A 17,605-nucleotide genomic window follows, 5' to 3' on the forward strand; every position below is an offset into this window, starting at 1 on the left:
TCCAAACCAGAAATGCTTGGCAAGGAACGTGTGTTTGATATCGAAGAAATTTCCAATGTGTGAACCATTAATATTGTTCACACCGAGCCTTGTTTCCCTCAAATACACCAATTAATCGTCTTTGATTGCCAAGACTGGTGTCTCATTATGGTGAAAACTACTTTCTAATCATCTGTGTTCATGCCAAGCCTTGTTTCCCTCATTGATATCTATTAGTCAATCTTTGCTTTGTTTCCTTCTTAGTTTAAGTCTTTTTTGCTAATGAAATAACTACACTGAACAAGTAGGTTTTTCTTCAATCTGACATTTTAAAACAAGCAAGTCCACAACCATGTACAGTGGCATGCATAATTTTTTCCACCTTAACTAAGAGAATGCGCTTACATGTATGAGCCTACCCCCAGTGCATTGAGGAACATATATGTAAATACAAATACATTATTAGGGGTATGGAAATCGGTTATCAAACCCAATGTTTTTGGGAACTGCATAATAGCACCAACCCATTAGGTAGGTCTCTGAGTTTTGAGTTTTAACGTGCTTGCTCCATTGCGACCTAGAGGTCACAGGTTCGAGTCTGGAAACAGCCTCTTTGCGAAAGTTGGGGTAAGGTTACGTACATTATGACTCTCCCCAGACCCCGCAGTGGCGGGAGCCTCGTGCACTGGGTATGCTTTTTTTGTTTTTTTTTTTATCAAAAACCCAAATCCATATGTTGAGAGTAGTAAGTCATATTCCTTGTTAAATGAAAAAGGTAGATGAAGTATGGCTTAGATTGTTGTTTAATGAAGTTTTTACAGCATAACATTCAACAAACCCTATTTTCACTTGTGTATTTCCACCTATATGGTGTGTTTGCAGAAGGGCACAAGCTTTCCACTTACTGAAATTTATTTTTTCTTATTTATTGCCAATACATGATTAGTTGAAAAATACTAAATACTTGTTAGAGTTGTTAATGAAGCATGTTTTCTTTGTTTTTTATTAACAAGCACATATGCATTTTACCACTCGATGGCAGATGGCAGCTAGTTTAGTAGTTACTGCAGGCCCAACATCCCACACTAGAAGCAGAGTTTGAAGTCATATACTTAGCCTGTAATTCAAGTTCTTTTCCTTCTACTACTCTCTTTTTAGTTTTCGTTGGGCACTGTTTTAGCTCTGTTTTTAGAGTTAACAAGTAACAAGCAATGCTTTCCATGCTAGCCCCACCACAGGTCGGGCTGACATGGACACAAGTAGCAATCCCATTCATGTACTCTAGTCTACTCAGCAGTGAATGGTTGGACCTGTGGATTTTAGTTAGTTCAGTACTGAAATATGCTGGCATTTTTGATTTGTTATGCTTCACTTTTATTTTTCCTCTAATGTCCATTAATCCCTATTCTTTGGATATGATGAACTTAGAAGTTAACTTATAGCTACTAGCCAGGAAATAATTATGAAGTTTATTTTTTGTGAGGTGCATTCCCTTGGCGTGTAGATTTGATTTGAAAGGAGAAATACTGGATGGACAAGAATAAGGGTGTCAATTTAGAACCGAAACCTAAAAATGAAAGAATTAAATTGCATCAAGTAAATCCAATACAAAACCCTAGAAAGCATATGCAGATAATGCAGCCCCCAAAGCGGGGCCAAGTTCTTGCTATCATCATCTATAATCCTGTTACAGGTGAGAGCTGGTGTTTGCCTAAATTAAAACAATCAGAGTTTTCTGATATCTTTCGTAATACCAATGTTCCTATGATAGGTTTTGGTTTTGATCACGCAACTGGAAAATATAAAGTGATCCGAATCTTGTATGACAATAAAGGCCAATTGTTAAGTCAGATCATCACTTTGGGTGAAAAAAGTTCATGGAGAAAGTTGTTAGATATTCCGGTGATCAAAGGAGGACGTAATGGACAGAATGTCAATACCAAACCGATGTTCTTGAATGGGTTCCTTTATTGGATAATCACAAAGCATGTAGATGGTGAGTTAATATCGAGGAGCAACAACGATACTACTATTAATAAGGAATTCATTCTTGCATTTGATATTGGAAGTGAAAAGTTCCAGATTATAAACTTCCCGGCTCCTCTTATTTCTGAAGTAACAAGAAGATCATATTATGGATTACACTTGATAAACATCAAGGGTTCTTAATTTGGCTATAGCCATGGAGATTTATAGCTTCCATGATGTGGTGATATCAAATATATGGCGAATTGTCGTCGGCGGCAGCAGCAGCAGCACGCAGCTGGAACAATCTAATTCCTATTATGGTCATAATATCTCTTTTCATTTTTTATCAAAAAAAAGAAAAAATATATGGCTTTTAATGAGTTTGATGACGTGGAATGTGATATCTTTTTTGCGTTGCTCGGCGATGGCACATTGCTACTCAAATGTGGAATGTGTGGAAGCTATGTAAGTTTTGCTGATTCGTATCATCCAAAAGAGAAAGAGGATTTGAAAAGGAAGATTTTTTTGACATTGAAGACATTGCCAATCCGTCCACCATTATTACCGTTCACACCGACCTTTGTTTCCCTCAACTATGATGCTACTGATAAGGTTGTGGTCACGTCTCAACTGCGGCAACCATTAGCCTGGCTTCGATGACCACCAATCTGCATGATCGATTATGTATGAAATGAAGTGCATGGTCCTTTCCAATTTGGATCCTCTACTGTCGAGCTATCCGGCAGGACCATGTTGCCGACTCCTTATTCCTGTCCGAGCACCTTGTTCGAGCGGAAGTAAGGCGGTCATTGTGCGTCTCATTGTGTCTGGGCAGTTCGGCAGTAGAAGATTTGAATCCTAGTTCCATCAGTTACATCTTAGTTATCGTTGTTATTTCAGTTGTTCCATCTTTATTTGAATTAGGTTGTTTCAGTTATAGAGGATGTATGTAAGTCTTATTGCTTGTAATCAAGAGTACGTATTTCGAAGAATATCTTTTCGATAAATTATATTCCAAACTCCTCATCTCTTTGAAATTCTTCTAGGACTAACCTGGCCTCGAACCCAGGATTATCGTAATCTCATAGCAACCCATCATTTTGGTGCTTTCGTTGAGATCTTCCCCGCATGGTAGAAGGAACTCACTTCTGCGTTCTCTATGAAACTGTCTCCAAGAAAACACTAAACCCAACCTAACCCTATATTAAACATAGGCCCCACCCTGCTCCGCCCTATCCGGGCTCAGGGCAGGCTGTGGCCGAATTTTCTTTGGAATCATTTGACACCCCTAACGTGGTTGCGCTGAATGTAACGAAATTTACAATAGGAAAGAAAGAATTATAGGAGGAAACACTAAAAAGAATCCTTTTCTCTTTCTAAATTGTCTTCGACAGCAAGAAGGTATTTTTCTTTAAAAAAATAAAAAAAAAAAACAAAAAATTTGCAAGGTTGAAAAAGCTTTTTAATCTCCTCTATGTGGGTTTTTTTGGTACCAAACAAGAGAAAAAAAGAGAAAATAGAGGTGAAAAAAAACATAGATTAAAACAGAAAATGGGTAAAGCCGTTTGTAACCAACTAGGTTACAACCGGACATATTTGTCCATCCCACACTAATTACTTTTTATGAGTGATAAGAGAGTTTTTCGTAATTTGCCTCTCCTTTACCCTTTTCCTCTACCTCAACCCTGCTTCTCAATCTGCACTCTCCCTCTCCCTGGCCGGCTCCGGCTCTCCATGGATTCAGGTTCCGAATGAAAATAGGATCGTGAAAGGGGTGGGAGTAGATTTCCCTAGGACTTGGATTTCTTGGCTTAAGAATCTTCAAGATTAGAAAAACACTCAAAAGTTTTCTTGCCTTTCTTCCTTTTTGTAGATTACTAATTCTGGTGATTTGATTTGAACTTTTAAATTCATGGGATGGACCCAAGACTAAATGAATTGAGATCACTTTGAGCTGTTTAGTCTGCTGGGTTACATATGCGAGTCTATGAACATGGGTTTTAGGCTAGAAACAGATTGTGTGTAGCGATTGTAATCTGGATGTTCTCCCAAAACTGTGTGAGTCTCCCATCAATGCAAAATCCATACTCGCAATGTGAGCCACCGGAGCCTGAAACTTCACACTATCCATCATCTCTTTGAGCTTTTCCACTATGATGAGCGCATCAGATTCAAGCATTCAAATAGTAGACACTTCTTCTCTGATCTTCTGGCTTCTGCAACACTTAAGGGTGTAAATTCAAGAGATTCACGACACATAGGAGAGAAGATGTCGTCTTGCAATCTTGAGCTGGCCACTGATCTCGATCTTATCAGAAATCATCACTCCCCGCCCCCACCCCCCGACCTCGCCTCCCATTCCCATTCCATCCTCCACCCTTGCCCTGCTCTCCGCTCCGTTGCTTCTGTCCTTGAATGATCATCTGAAAGTCAACTCCCTCGCCACAACCCAATTCGACTCCTCTATTTCCACCTGTCCGGTATTGCCGTGCGCCCCGCACACAAGCAAGGCGGAATGTATCGCCTTACCCCTATCCGAATGGGGGTAAGACGGTACTTTCCGCCGTGCTTGTGTATGGGGCGGGGCGCACGACAATACTGAGCAAGCGGAAGACCCCAACCCCTTCCACTGCCCCTGCATCCCATCAGCGGACTGCTCTCTCTCTTGCGAAAGTACGTTTTAAGACTATTTTATCATATTGCTGAAGGATATAAAAATCCGATTACAATTTCTGCTTGTAATCTACTCGATTACAAAACAGATGCACGCATAAAAAATAGGTATAGATAATCTAAAAAAAAATAACAGAAAGAGAGAGAGAGTCTGGATATTTCACGGAAACTACTCTCTCTAATAAGAGATAAATTAGGGGAATAAGGAGTTACTAACCCCTAATAAATAACTACAATAAATACCACAACTCCACGTCTCCTTAACCGCTGACCTAGTAGTTAACACAGGCTTAACTACTTACAAGTTACAACCGACATCCATTCGCACAATCAAAAAATTCTTCCGGCAGTCTCCGGGAAAATGGAAAAAAAAAAAGAAGGATTTTTAATGTAAGTCCATTCTCTATATTGGATTGGATTCCAACCATCTGGTTTGTCCTTTATTCCAAATTCTATTCTTGGTGAATTTTTGAATTTGAAGATGGTTGTTAAATTCAGTCTGAAGAGGAAGAGGAAGAGGGAGAAAGCGAGAAAGGAGAGTGATTGTAGCAATGGAAGAACAAGTAATAAACTGATAGATTTGCCTCTCGAAATAATCTTCGACATCTTTTCAAGAGTTTCTGCCGTTACTCTCATTCGATTAAGGAGTGTATGTAAACTCTGGAACATCTTAACACGAGACCCTGGATTCATTGACCTCCACCTGAGGAGGAAATTGAAATTGATGCAGGGGGTAACACCATCACATCTCATCTTTGCATCAGACACAACAAACACACAAGTCTGGGATACGAAAAGGAGCTTGTTTTTGATAGATGGGGTTGAAGAAGAAGGTACTTGTAGGGCTATAGAAATTTATTTGGAGAAGAATAGGTTTGACCTTGTTGGCTCTTGCAATGGATTGGTTTGTTTGGCTCCCGTCAGAAAATTTGGTTCTATCATCATCTGTAATCCTATTACAGGTGAGAGCTGGTGTTTGCCTCCTAATTTAAAACTTGAAGATTTTTTCCTTACCTTTGGTCCTATGACCGTTCCTAGAATTGGTTTTGGCTTTGATCATGCAACCGGAAAATATAAAGTGATCCGATTCTTGTATGATAATCAAGGCCAGTTGTTGGGTAAGATCATCACTTTGGGTGAACGTTCATGGAGAAACTTATATACTCCGGTGACCAAAGGAGGACAGTATGGCAATAAGGAATCGACGGCGCTGTTCTTGAATGGGTTCTTATATTGGATAATCAAAAGGGATGCAGTAGGGAACGGTAATGAATTCATTCTTGCATTTGATATTGGCAGTGAAAAGTTCCACATTATAAACTTCCTCCCTCCTCTTTCTGAAACAAGATTATATAGATTACACTTGATAAACATCAAGGGTTCTTTGGCTATAGCTGGTGAAAACTTCTTTGATATGTTCAATATGGTGATATCAAAGATATGGCGACTTGTCGACAGCACGGCTATCGGGTTCTCTTTGGAACAATCTTCCTATGATATCTCTTTTCATCCGGTGGAATATGGTAAGTTTTTTGTGTTGCTTGGTGATGGCACATTGCTAGTCAAGTTTGAAAGACAGGGAGGCTATGTGAGTTTTGCTTCGTACCATCCAAAACAGAAACATTTGGCAAGGAAATTTTTTTTGATAACGAAGTTATTGCCAATGCGTGAACCATTATTACTGTTCACACCGACCCTTGTTTCCCTCAATGATGCCAATTAATCATCTTTCATGCCAAGACTGGAGTTCCATTTTTTTTTTTCCTTAAAAAGTTCTGTTCATGCCAATCCTTGTTTCCCTCACTAATATCTATTAGTCAATCTTTGTTTTGTGTCTTTCTTATTTCAAGTCTTTCTGATGAATGAAATAACTACACTGAACATGTTTTTTACATAATTTTAGCTCTGTTTTAAGAGGTAACAACTAACAAGCCATGCTTCAAACATAGCTTGTGGCTTACCCTCACCAGGAATACTGACATTTTTGCAAATTTGCAATAGAGTGAGACCAAGGGCTAGGTGATAAGAATTGGATAACAATGGTCTTCTGTAGAGAAAGAAATGCAAATAAGTGTTGTACACTTTGTCAAATTTCACAAAACAAACAAAGCATCAACAACTCATCTATTACAAGCATAGAATTAGATCCATTCATTGACTCCCACTCAGTTCTCCTTTCAACTAGTCCGTGCAAAAAACCTACTTCTCTTGAAATTGTTTTCAGAAAAAATGAATGATGATTGATGAGAAGCATGGATCTCCTATTATAGAGAAGAATCTAGGATTCTCCTTTTTATGAAGGACTTAAAGGCAGCAACCAAGTGCACAGGGGAAACCTCATCAACTTGATAAGAGTCGAATCATACATCCAGGGCCAATGCACTGTTTGGGCAGTAGCTGATACCAGATTCACTAGTCTCTGTAAATACCTCAAAGTTGCTGGCAGTAAATGTCTGGTTAGATTGGAAGGATATTTGTCTTCCTGTGTGTGCATATCCACAATATTCTACTTCATACACAGTTGTGTCCTTCATAAATGCAGATACTGCAATGCCAACTCCTTCCCCTGCATATTCACATGAATAGCTTAAGATGATTATGGCCACAACTACAAAGGTTTTGGCTCAGTATTAGTAAACATACAATATTGGCACATGAACATTCACATATATAAACAAACAAACCTGTAGTGGTTTCAAACTGAAAAGAAAAAATACAAAAAGAAGGGAAAATTGTTCTTTTGAATAGCTGTAGCACTTGTATGCATATGAAAAAGAGAGAATTTGAAAGTCCAGAGCTGTACCATGTGTGATAAGCAACAAGTTTTCCCGAGGATATTTGTCTGCCAGTGCATGAATAACCTGTTTATACCGAGCCCTTGCGTCCATCAAAGACTCCTCCCACTTGGGCAACTATAATTCCTCATGGACAACCTGAATGTCAGTAAAACACATATACACTAACCTATCGCATGGACAAAGTACATGAATTCCACAGCTAGGCTGCTGTAAACAAGAAAATGAAGCCGAAAACTTTACGGAGTTATTGACTTTTCAAATTTACCTCTTGGTACACATGTTCTGCAGAGTGATCCACTGTCCCAGCCGGGAGCGTCTCTTCAAGTTTGGAGATATCGAAACCCCAGTTCCCGTCTTTAGGAGTCAAATTAGGACTTATAGCTTCCCTACTTAATACTTCACATAATCCATACTCAATTGAGACCTATACAGCAACCAAAGAGTTCAAAAACAAAAGATAGCATGTCAAATACACCAGTTAAACACATATAACCAGTTGGAGAATTTTTTTCCTTCAAAAGATAGCATGTCAAATAAACCAGTTAAACACATATAACCAGTTGAAGAATTTTTTTTCTTCAAAAGATAGCATGTCAAAAGGAACAAGTCTGGCTACAAAAGCAATCCATCAGCCAAGCTCTGTTTTTTCAAACTTAAGTCTCTTGAAACTCAAGAGTGTTGAAATATTCACGATAGACCACTATTTCATGGGAGCTGCTCAAGTTGGAGGAGGCGTTTAATCAAAATATTGTGAATAAGCAAGCACCCAATTTAAATTACTACTTTCAGGCAAAATCTGCAATGTAATACTGGATGCCTTACTTTTTCTAAATTAAAAATTTAGAAACTAGAATGAGAATATCAGATGTACTCTCAATATACACATAATTGGGTGAGGGTACATGAGGCCATTATTATTATCTGTTTCAAATATCTTCTCAACAAATTAGAGCACAACGACACACCAAAAGAAGACATCGTCGAAAAAGATCGCTTTTTCCCATGACCCGTAGTTCAAAATCATAACAGCACAAACAATTTCCCGATTTTCTATTTAACATTTTCAAAAACCCAAATAATTAGCCCTAAACAATTCGGATTACGCAATCCAAAATCATAAAAAGCCCCTCATGGAACCACAATGAGAGATCTAATTCAGATCAATACAGATAAACATTAGTAACCCAGTAGCAAACCTTGAGCTTGGATGGATCGATTTCAACATTTTCGCTGGTCATATCGATATGATTATTGTGGACAGCGCAGAGGGCAGAGACGACCTCTGAAGCGGTCTGGATGCAACGAAGGAAAGGGGAAACGATCACTCGGTGGATAGGGAAGTCGAGCCGTTCACGAAGTTTTCTTCCAGTGCAGAAGGCTCTGACCCTTCCGGTTTCAGCCAATGGAGGGTCCCAAGGTCGCCGTGCCATTGTGAACCACAAGGGCTCCGCATTGTCCAGCCGATCGCCATGTCTCATCACGATCACATGTTGATCAAACTGATTGTCATCGTTCGACTGACGCTGATGCTCTTTCTGCCCTTGTGTTCGGCTTTCTTGCGGTTCCAGCATTTATTCCTCAGCTCGAGTTTGCAGAGAAGAGCCGGAGAGAGAGAGATCCCTGGATCGATGATGGTGAGGAAGAACAGAAGAAGGGTTAATCTGATCCTCACACCTTTTTTGGAGTTGCACATTTCTGGTTTCTGGAACGCTGACGTGGAAAGTATAAGTCACGTTACCATAGATTTGGTCACGTGATTGACTTCCCTGTCCAGCTGTCCTTGTTCTTCTTTGTGTTTTTTTTTTTCCGGTTTGATATGCGTCTGGCAACTTTTATAACCGATTTGGTTTAAAGCTGGGTCAATGGTTGTTGAGCAGGCCCATTAGACCATATACTTGGGCTTTTTTTTTTTATCTTATTCGTAGCTGGACTAAATAGGCCCACTATCAGGTTCGGCTCACCTGGCCATGGCAGCGCTACTTTGGATAGATTAATTTGTCATGACATTAGTGCAGAGATTATCATTATTGCACCAAAAGTAGTGAAGGAAAATTGCATTTTGGACATCCAATCAATATACATTTAGGGGATCTAACCGGGTTTTAAAGCCCAGCCCATCCCTAGGTCCCGTATCTCAACCCAGGTCTAGTGTAACCCACGGTTGGGTTGGGATGTCACAGCCCAGGCCCAACTATATGGGCTCAACTCAGCCCAGTCAGTTTGATTGAGTCAAGCTAGGCTGGATTTTTTTTAAACCAGTCCAACCTTAGGTCCCCTTGGCTTATCCCAGGCACCTTGCCTGAGGTCAAGTTAGATTATCGCAGTCCAGGCCCAGTCCAGCCCAGTAAATTGGCCTTTATTGACCGATATGTCCCCTATTTTTATCATTTTAAGGCTAGTCAAGGCCGGGCTAGCCTTATTTTTTAACCATACATATAATATTATTATGTATAACTGTATATTTATATATGGGAGAAAGAACGTTGTCCGATTGCTTAGCATATGGTAGTCCCTCCTTAAGGCAAGAGATCGATGTTTGGTCGTGTAGTCCTTGCACTAGCGCAGGGGCCAATGAGAACACGTAGCAACATCAACATGGGTAGGATATTTAATTTCATGGAGGGTGGGACAGTAATTTTGCGCGCTCTTGTGTCAAGGCGCAGGGGCCACCCGACCAAGTAATGTTCTTTTTCTCTTATTATTATATATATAGGATCGGGATCAGCCGAAGGCATTAGTCTAAGCCCGGCCCGGCCCGACCCTACCTCAAGCCTAGAAATCTCAACCCTAGCCTAGCTTGCAGATCGAAAAACCCAGCCCAAGCCCTGGGTTCAGAGCAAGCTAGGACGGGCTCCGGCTCACTGGGCCAAACTTGGACCGCTATTGGCTACTAGATTAGTATTTTTTGCATAAAAGAACTTGGTTACATTAAGTGCATTGCCAATTTCCCATGTGGCCAACTTGGTAGAGTCCATATGATAGAGGAGACAACAATCTCAGTGGTCATATTTATTTTTTGGTGAAATCTCAGTGGTCATATTAAAACTCAAGAAAAGACACCAAAAATTATTATAAAGTAAGCCTATAGTTTTGTAAACTTACAAGAATGTTATTTTCTTTTGTTTGAATCGATTGATAAATTTTTTAATTTTTCATCACTTTGAATTTTCATGTGAGTCATTTGTCACACTTGCCTGGGATGAAGTTTTTTTTTTTGGTAAATGGGATGAAGTTTCTGTGGAGGCATGGCCTAAAAACAACACCACCCAAAACCGGCGGTCAAAGGATTCTCCCTTGACTATGTGTGTGTAAAATCACAGTCTTAGATGTGGGAAGAAAAATGTTGCTTGATCGTGTGGTTCCTAATATAGGAGTGCATGAATTTACCGTCTTACTCTAAATAAAAAATTCTATCCACGTTGATGCCTTTATGCACAATCCCATTGTCTCCATGCTGATTTAGGGATTACATGACCAAACAACGATCTCTTGCTCACAAGATCTATATGAAATAAGGCGGGAACTAAGAAACGATCTTCCTCACTGCTCAACTTAATGGATGAGTCACATCACCCTTTTTGAAGAACGATTATCCATGTGCTATCCGTTGGTAGGAGACCTAACAATATAATGGATGCCCTTTTAACTTACATATGTCTTAAGGTAATTATTGGGGGATTCGTGCACTCTAATTGTAAAAGATGAGGGAAAATGTTCTCTACACTGGGAGCGCAGGATGCACCTCAACATATGGGGGTGGGTAAAATTGCTGCCTCTACCCCCTGATAACTGAAATGATCATTTCACCCTACCCTATGTGTCTGGGGCAGCGCAGAAAATATCGCCCCAAAAGATAATTGGGATCTTTTCCCAGACTCTTTCATTTTTTTTAAGGGAAAAAAAATTTGGAAGAAATGATGACCAATACTCATTGGCTTCACATCTTTACTTCTACATTCTAAATAGTACTTTCAAATGGATATGATACTACTTTTTTTTTTTTGCTAGATAACTGGGCTATTCATTCACGCGTGCCCAACGGCAACAGAAAAATAGGGTACATGAAGAGATACGAAAAAAAGGATAGGTGGCATGACAAACAGGTAGTTTGGGTAGACAAAACCCAGAACCACAGAGCGGAAAGCGACTTGGTCTCGCATGCCAAAGACTGGGGCCATCCAGAGAAGGGGATGGCTGAAAGCCATTTTCCCATGAAAAGAGCTGTCGACACCGCAACCGATAAGCGCATGCACTATCGTGCCAATAGAAAGGATCCCATAAGTGCGGAAAAGATCAGCGCCATCATGCCCACACGAGCCCGCACAGTACCGCACCAAAAGGAGCTTCGATGAACGGTGATAAGGCCACCCGATCAGCACGGCGGAAGGGGCAATGGAGTCGGCCATATCCATGGCGACACCAACGCCAGAATCGGCGTAACCTGCAAAACAACAAACAAAAAAAGTAAAAGAAATGGGGAGGGGACATGGGCTGGGAAAAAGGGAAGGTGGAGGGGACATTGGCCAGAAAAAGGGGAGGGGGAGGGGGAGGGGGAGGAGGAGGGGGTAGTGGCGATGGGAGAGAAGGAGGGGGCAGTGGCAATAAGAGTGGAGGGGGGCCGTGGGAGTGAGAAAGCGAGAAATGGGCAGGGGGCGTCAGTGAGGGCGATGGAGGTGGCGATGGGGTGGGTGGGGGTGAGAGAGGTGGTGGTAAGGGCAGTGTGGAGGATCATCGTCGTCGTCGGCGGCTTCAGCATCATCGTCGACGATACCCAGGGTCATGGTTAGTGGATTGAAACTTACTTTGCAAAGAGGAGACACACCACTAGGACGAAGAGAGCACATAGCATGGGCGGAAGTGGTGCAAAACGATTCGATTCAATCTCAAAAGCATTGAAAGTATAGTGATACGGCTACTTAAGGTTAAGTGAAGGCATCGAAAACCACATATGGATATGATACCACAAGGCATATCTTTTTAGTTTCACATCTTAACTTCACTTTTTATTTTAGACCAAAAAAACTTTAATTTTACATTCTAGATCCTTTATCCATATATTCATCTATTTCTTTATCCCATATGACTATGTCTTAGAAAAATCAAATGCCAACAAACCAGACATTGAGTCCTTCACCTTCTAGAAGCTCTTTTAAATTTAGAACAGAAACTAGATAAATATCTTCCACATCTTATCTTTCATTATTAAATGGATTCACCTAATTTCTAAATTTTTACTCATATTTTTGTTTTCATTTTACATCAAATATTCTAATTTATATTTTACTTTCTTTTTTTATTTTTTTTTGAAAAAATAATCGTCACATTGTCATTATCATGTAGTCTCTCCTCTCTTATGTGTGGGCTCTTCATATATAAACATTGTTGTGTACATCTCGTGTTCCAATTGTTTTTCTTCTCTTTTTCCTAAGATTTAACTCTATCTACCATTTTTTTTCTAACTCCATCTACCATTCAACAACGCCTTGCTCCACTTTCTTTGTCCCTTTTCTTGCTATAAGGAATTTGTTTGTCTACGATTATTCACAGGCTTACCTAAAAACAAAAGATAGTTCAGAGCACAATTGTCTATAAAAAGGAGAGATCTGAGTTTATTGAAAGGCAAACAAAATTTTTATCCTATGTAGTAATTGCACAGTGCTGTACTGCATCGTGTGGTGATTGTAGAGGCCATGTGCACCATGTGGGGCCCACTATGTCACATGGCCTTTGCTGCGCCACACGATGTAGTACAACACCGTACAGTTACAGGAGAGGATAACAATTCAAGGCAAACAACCCCCTTCGAAAAGAAGCCAATATTGGATAGTCCACACTGGGTAGCGTAAGCCACAAAATAGTTAGGTGGTGATGCATTTGGCATTCTATAAGCTTTGCTAGAAGGCTTTTGCTTTCCCCGCCAAAATACAATGCCTCCCAGAAGTGATTGGACCTTTATTTGCTCTATTTCCTGGGCAGGTGCATTTTCCCAAGTTCCTCGAATAGAGAGAAGGGAGGGGGGAAGAAATGATCACCCTACCTCTGCTTGAACACATTACCCGAGTAAGGTCCACCCCCCTTTATTAAAGGAACTTAGAAAAATGAAGCGAACAAAAAATAGAGCAGACAAAAATACGAAGTGATTACTCACAACAACTATCCTTTCATTTCAGGTAATAAAACCAAACCCCACTCTCGATAAAAATTAAAGTAAGACTTGATGGAGGGAGGCTCCTTATCCAAATAGAATCCCGTGCAACAAAAGGACTTGTACGAAGGTCCAATAGTTTTCAAAAATAATATCTCATTATCAAAAGATGTTAATTCGTACATATTTTTTGAGTTTCATATGAAATCAGTTTGAAAAAAAATTATGTCATATCAAAAAGATTAAAAAAAAAAATAAAGCTTCAATGGGACCTTTGTTATTGGCCCACTGGCCAACTGAGCCCAGAACAGCCCAGTCGTGGATCGTTCATTTGTTTTGGGTAGAAGAACTAGTCAGTAGTTATTGCATGCTTTTTTGGTCCAATAAACAAATGCTACGTGGCACGTGTGACGTCTTCTCATTGATTGTCTTCACCGGCTCAACTGACACTTTCTCGTATCGTGACGACCTCTTACAAAAGGCAAGGGGATCCTCAAAGTTATCCGAAACGATCTCTTTTTCCGTAACTGTGTTTGGAGAATTCAGACACGCAAGAGTCAGAGATCGAGAGAAGCTCTATTATTTTTGTGCTTGGGATTTCCTGCTCCTGCGGTAGGTGACTTCATTTTTTCTTTTCTTTTCCTGTTAATTTCTTTAGTTCCCCTCAATTCGATCGAAGATGGAGGAAGTCGATCACCTTGCTCATGAAAGAAGCAAGACTCAATTCGATGTTGAAGCTATGAAGATCGTCTGGGCTGGTTCTAAGCACGCATTCGAAGTCTCTGATAGGATTTCTCGTCTTGTTGCTAGCGATCCCGTAAGTTTTTTTCCCCTCGTCTTTTTTCTGTTCGATTCCGCGTCAGTGTATACTGTTTGTTTCTGTTTATTTCCGGAATTTGAAAAGTTTTACCTTTTCTCTTCGTCAACGGGATACAAGCAATCAGTGTGTTGACCATTCGAAGATTGTTAAATCTTTTTTTTTTTTAAAGGACAAATGAAGATTATTAGAAGTTCTCCATTTCTGTGTTTGTGAGCTACAATCAATCTGTTATTCTGGAACGAATAATGTATTTGAAAAGTTTTGGTCGAGTTCCGTACATACCGATCCTCCGCTGCTTGCTTCTTTATTTTTAAGATTTTTGTTTCTCTTTGTTATCTATGATCGTGTGAATGGATACGGTCTGTTGTTTTTTGTTTCATGATTGGTTTTATATTTATGAGAGGACCGACCGATCTCCATTGTTTCTACCTTCACATGCAGGGTTTTCGCAAGGATAACAGGACTGTGCTAAGTCGGAAAGAGTTATTTAAAAACACTCTGAGGAAAGCGGCATACGCGTGGCAACGGATCCTTGAGCTCCGTCTTAATGGTTTGTCTCTCCTATTGCGTTTGCAGGCATTTAAACATTTTATAAGTGTCCAGTTTTAAATTTCTTTTGCTATTATTGGGAGCTGTTGAGTTAAGAAATTGCTCCCAGTTCTTTGACAAAATCCTGTTGATTACTGTCTCTGCATAATTACTTTTGATAGTTAATTCTGTCTAAATATCCGAGCTTTATATTTACAGAAGAAGAGGCATCCAGGCTGAGGTTTTATGTTGACGAAACTGCTTATACGGATCTACACTGGGTCAGTGACTTGTGAATATAATGATTCTGCAGTTTGTAGCTCATTCCACTTTCCATTAGGCGTGAAATAAAATGTTTATACCCTTCGATATCCTAATGTGGTTTCCAAGGTGAATTATAAATTTAGGATGAGCATTAAAGTCTGTCAATGTGCTATAAAGTTTATGTCTGTATCTCTGCATATTATTAGATGGGTGAAGATCATGCATTATAGTATGACTCAGAACATTCAAGAAGGGAACAAAGTTCCAGAATAGAAATGTGCTCTAGCATAGCTACCTCTGTCTGGAGAATATGTTAAAGAATTCCATGCAGTATACCTCCATTGGAACAGGATGTTCTGTGATTCTGTCTTAATGAAGTAGCAGAATCCTCTTTCATTTAGTGCGGCGGTAGATGATCAACGGGACAGAGTACATGCCCAGCCAATGTAATGGGTCACTTTAGTTGATGCTGTAGCTCATTGTTGCAGCTTTCTTTCATAGTTCTCCACCATTCAACATACATTCACGTGTTGCACTCACTAATTTGTTTGAGCAAACTTCAATTTGCAGACCTCAGGAAGGTTGTACCATTCAAAATCATCATCGAAGCATGACATCCAGTCATAGAACACCTGGATCCTGGGGTTCATGCTTTCCACCTTTCTCTTTCAGCTCTAACTTCACCTTTCGTGTGTCATCAAAACACTGCTGAGTTGTGCCATTTTCAAAATAAGTACGCATGTGGTCCTCAAAAGAAAGTTGTGGTGTATTCCTTTGTGGACCTTTACCCTTAAACCATTGAGTGTTGTTGGTAGTGGAGTGGGCTGGTAGTCCTTCATTAGGTCTAGGATGCTCAGAGTTATGAGAGGTGGGGGAAGGATTTTATTCTATCCTTTGTTCCATAGCAATCATGCGATCTGGCAACTGCTTGAACATGTTAGTGATTTGTTTGAGTGATTCATGTATATTTGTTGGGTTGGAGTTCCTCAATTTTGGATTCAGCCATAGCTCTGATACCAAATGATAGGGTTTAAATCCACCTAACACTAGGTTTCAGAAAACCAATTGAATGCCGAAGGAAGAAGAAGATAAGGAGATATGGACTATGGATCTCCATCATAGAACTAAGTTAGATTTACCACTAACCAGCTATTGCCTCACCATAATAATGTACCTGAATCTCCGCAGCACTAGGCCACCGAGCCCGCCCGGTTAAAGCCCGACCCGGACCGGACCGATTCTTAAACGTGTCGGGCTTAAGCCCGACATGTTTAATAATAGGGCGGTCCCGGTGTGGGGTCCTAGCCCGTCAGGCACCCGACCGGACCGACCATTTTTAAGCCCGACCTAGCCCGCCCGCTATAGCCCGACCTAGCCCGACCCTTTAAGTAAACCACCCTCCATTAATCCATTTAGCCCACACGATAACCCTCTCTTTTTTCCTATTTAACTCCTTAAAATGATTAGCCCATTAAGCCCAAATTAATGGGCAATTCAATTAATGGGTTTCCTTAACTCAGAAAATGTTTATATTCTTCTCCAATAAGCTTCTCATATCATAGTATCGAACCGGACATATACAAAAAGGGTCAGTGTTTTTTGCTCCAAAGAGAAAACAAACAGCGTAATCGAACCCAGACCGCCAATGATGATTGAGCTGATAAGCATAAGCACTTCATAAATTTGAGTTAATTATAATTACAACAAGAAACAAATCAGTAAATAAAAACTAATAAACATAAGTTCTTCCTTTTTTTGGTAGAAACTAATAAACATAAGTTCAAGAAAAGATTATGGTTTGAAAAATTGGGTTTGGATTTGGGTCTTGAATGTGTTTTGGTGGAAACCCATTTCTTTTCTCTTTATTTTTTCAAGTAGGAATTTAATTCTGTAAATGCCTGATTAAGACCCGGGTAAGGCCCGATTAGGAGTTAAATAGGCCCACAACCCGGTTAAGACCCGATTAAAGCCAGATTTTAATACCCGATTAAAGACCGACACCGACCGAACCCCGATCGAGCCCGACATGGCCCGGACCGAATACTTAAATGGTCGAACACGGTGCCCCGACCGGTTGACACCCCTAGTATCTCCATAAGATCTCAAAAAGCAAAAGCTCATTGTGAAGTCAAAATCATGGGCTACTGCCAACAACTTATTTATTTAAAAAATAAAGGGGATAAGAATCCCATTATAACAATAAAATAACAATAAAAAACTAAATAGAAAAGCCCCTTGGTCAGCAGTCCTATCACTCCTATGTGGTGAGTGTAACTACTTAAAACTCTTAAAGATAGAGTTCCAATTACCTGAAACAAAGTGTCTCAACTAATTAAAACACAAGTAGATAGTGTTCTAATTAGGTGGGACTCTAGTTCGACTGGGAATAAGAATTAACTAACTTAAAACAAACAAATTAGCACCAAACAA

The 17,605-nt window shown here is 40.0% G+C and overlaps 2 protein-coding genes across 5 annotated transcripts in view; one reads left to right on the top strand and one right to left on the bottom strand.

Annotated features, from left to right (window-relative positions):
• The first annotated feature begins 3,741 nt into the window (after nucleotides 1-3,741).
• LOC122664614 (peroxisomal acyl-coenzyme A oxidase 1-like) overlaps nucleotides 3,742-17,605 on the top strand; it is a 34,517-nt gene continuing 20,653 nt past the window's right edge. For 2 of the 4 annotated variants that reach the window (XR_006333361.1, XM_043860511.1), the window contains exons 1-3: nucleotides 14,087-14,380; nucleotides 14,825-14,933; nucleotides 15,131-15,192. Coding sequence is in view for 3 of the 4 variants with exons in the window: in XM_043860511.1 (XP_043716446.1) it covers nucleotides 14,243-14,380; nucleotides 14,825-14,933; nucleotides 15,131-15,192 (309 nt within the window). In the remaining variant the exon portion in view is untranslated. Of the gene's footprint in view, nucleotides 3,753-14,085; nucleotides 14,381-14,824; nucleotides 14,934-15,130; nucleotides 15,193-17,605 lie in introns of those variants that run through there. The other 2 variants (XM_043860512.1, XM_043860514.1) reach the window with 2 other exon arrangements.
• On the bottom strand, nucleotides 6,683-9,071 carry LOC122664618. The gene is made up of 4 exons (XM_043860518.1): nucleotides 8,615-9,071; nucleotides 7,684-7,842; nucleotides 7,424-7,532; nucleotides 6,683-7,186 (listed from the first exon to the last, which is right to left on the bottom strand). Exons 1-4 carry the CDS (start codon nucleotides 8,987-8,989, stop codon nucleotides 6,981-6,983), a joined length of 849 nt encoding a protein of 282 aa, XP_043716453.1. The 5' UTR covers nucleotides 8,990-9,071; the 3' UTR covers nucleotides 6,683-6,980.

The sequence above is a fragment of the Telopea speciosissima genome, chromosome 6, assembly GCF_018873765.1.
Source record: "Telopea speciosissima isolate NSW1024214 ecotype Mountain lineage chromosome 6, Tspe_v1, whole genome shotgun sequence".
Taxonomy (NCBI): domain Eukaryota; kingdom Viridiplantae; phylum Streptophyta; class Magnoliopsida; order Proteales; family Proteaceae; genus Telopea; species Telopea speciosissima.

Coding starts and splice junctions, on each gene's coding strand:
- LOC122664618 (XM_043860518.1), bottom strand. CDS start 8,989: ATGCTGGAACCGCAAGAAAGCCGAACACAAGGGCAGAAAGAGCATCAG. Junction 7,843..8,614: donor TCGATCCATCCAAGCTCAAG/GTTTGCTACTGG, acceptor GTTGCTGTATAG/GTCTCAATTGAGTATGGATT. Junction 7,533..7,683: donor CAGAACATGTGTACCAAGAG/GTAAATTTGAAA, acceptor GAGGAATTATAG/TTGCCCAAGTGGGAGGAGTC.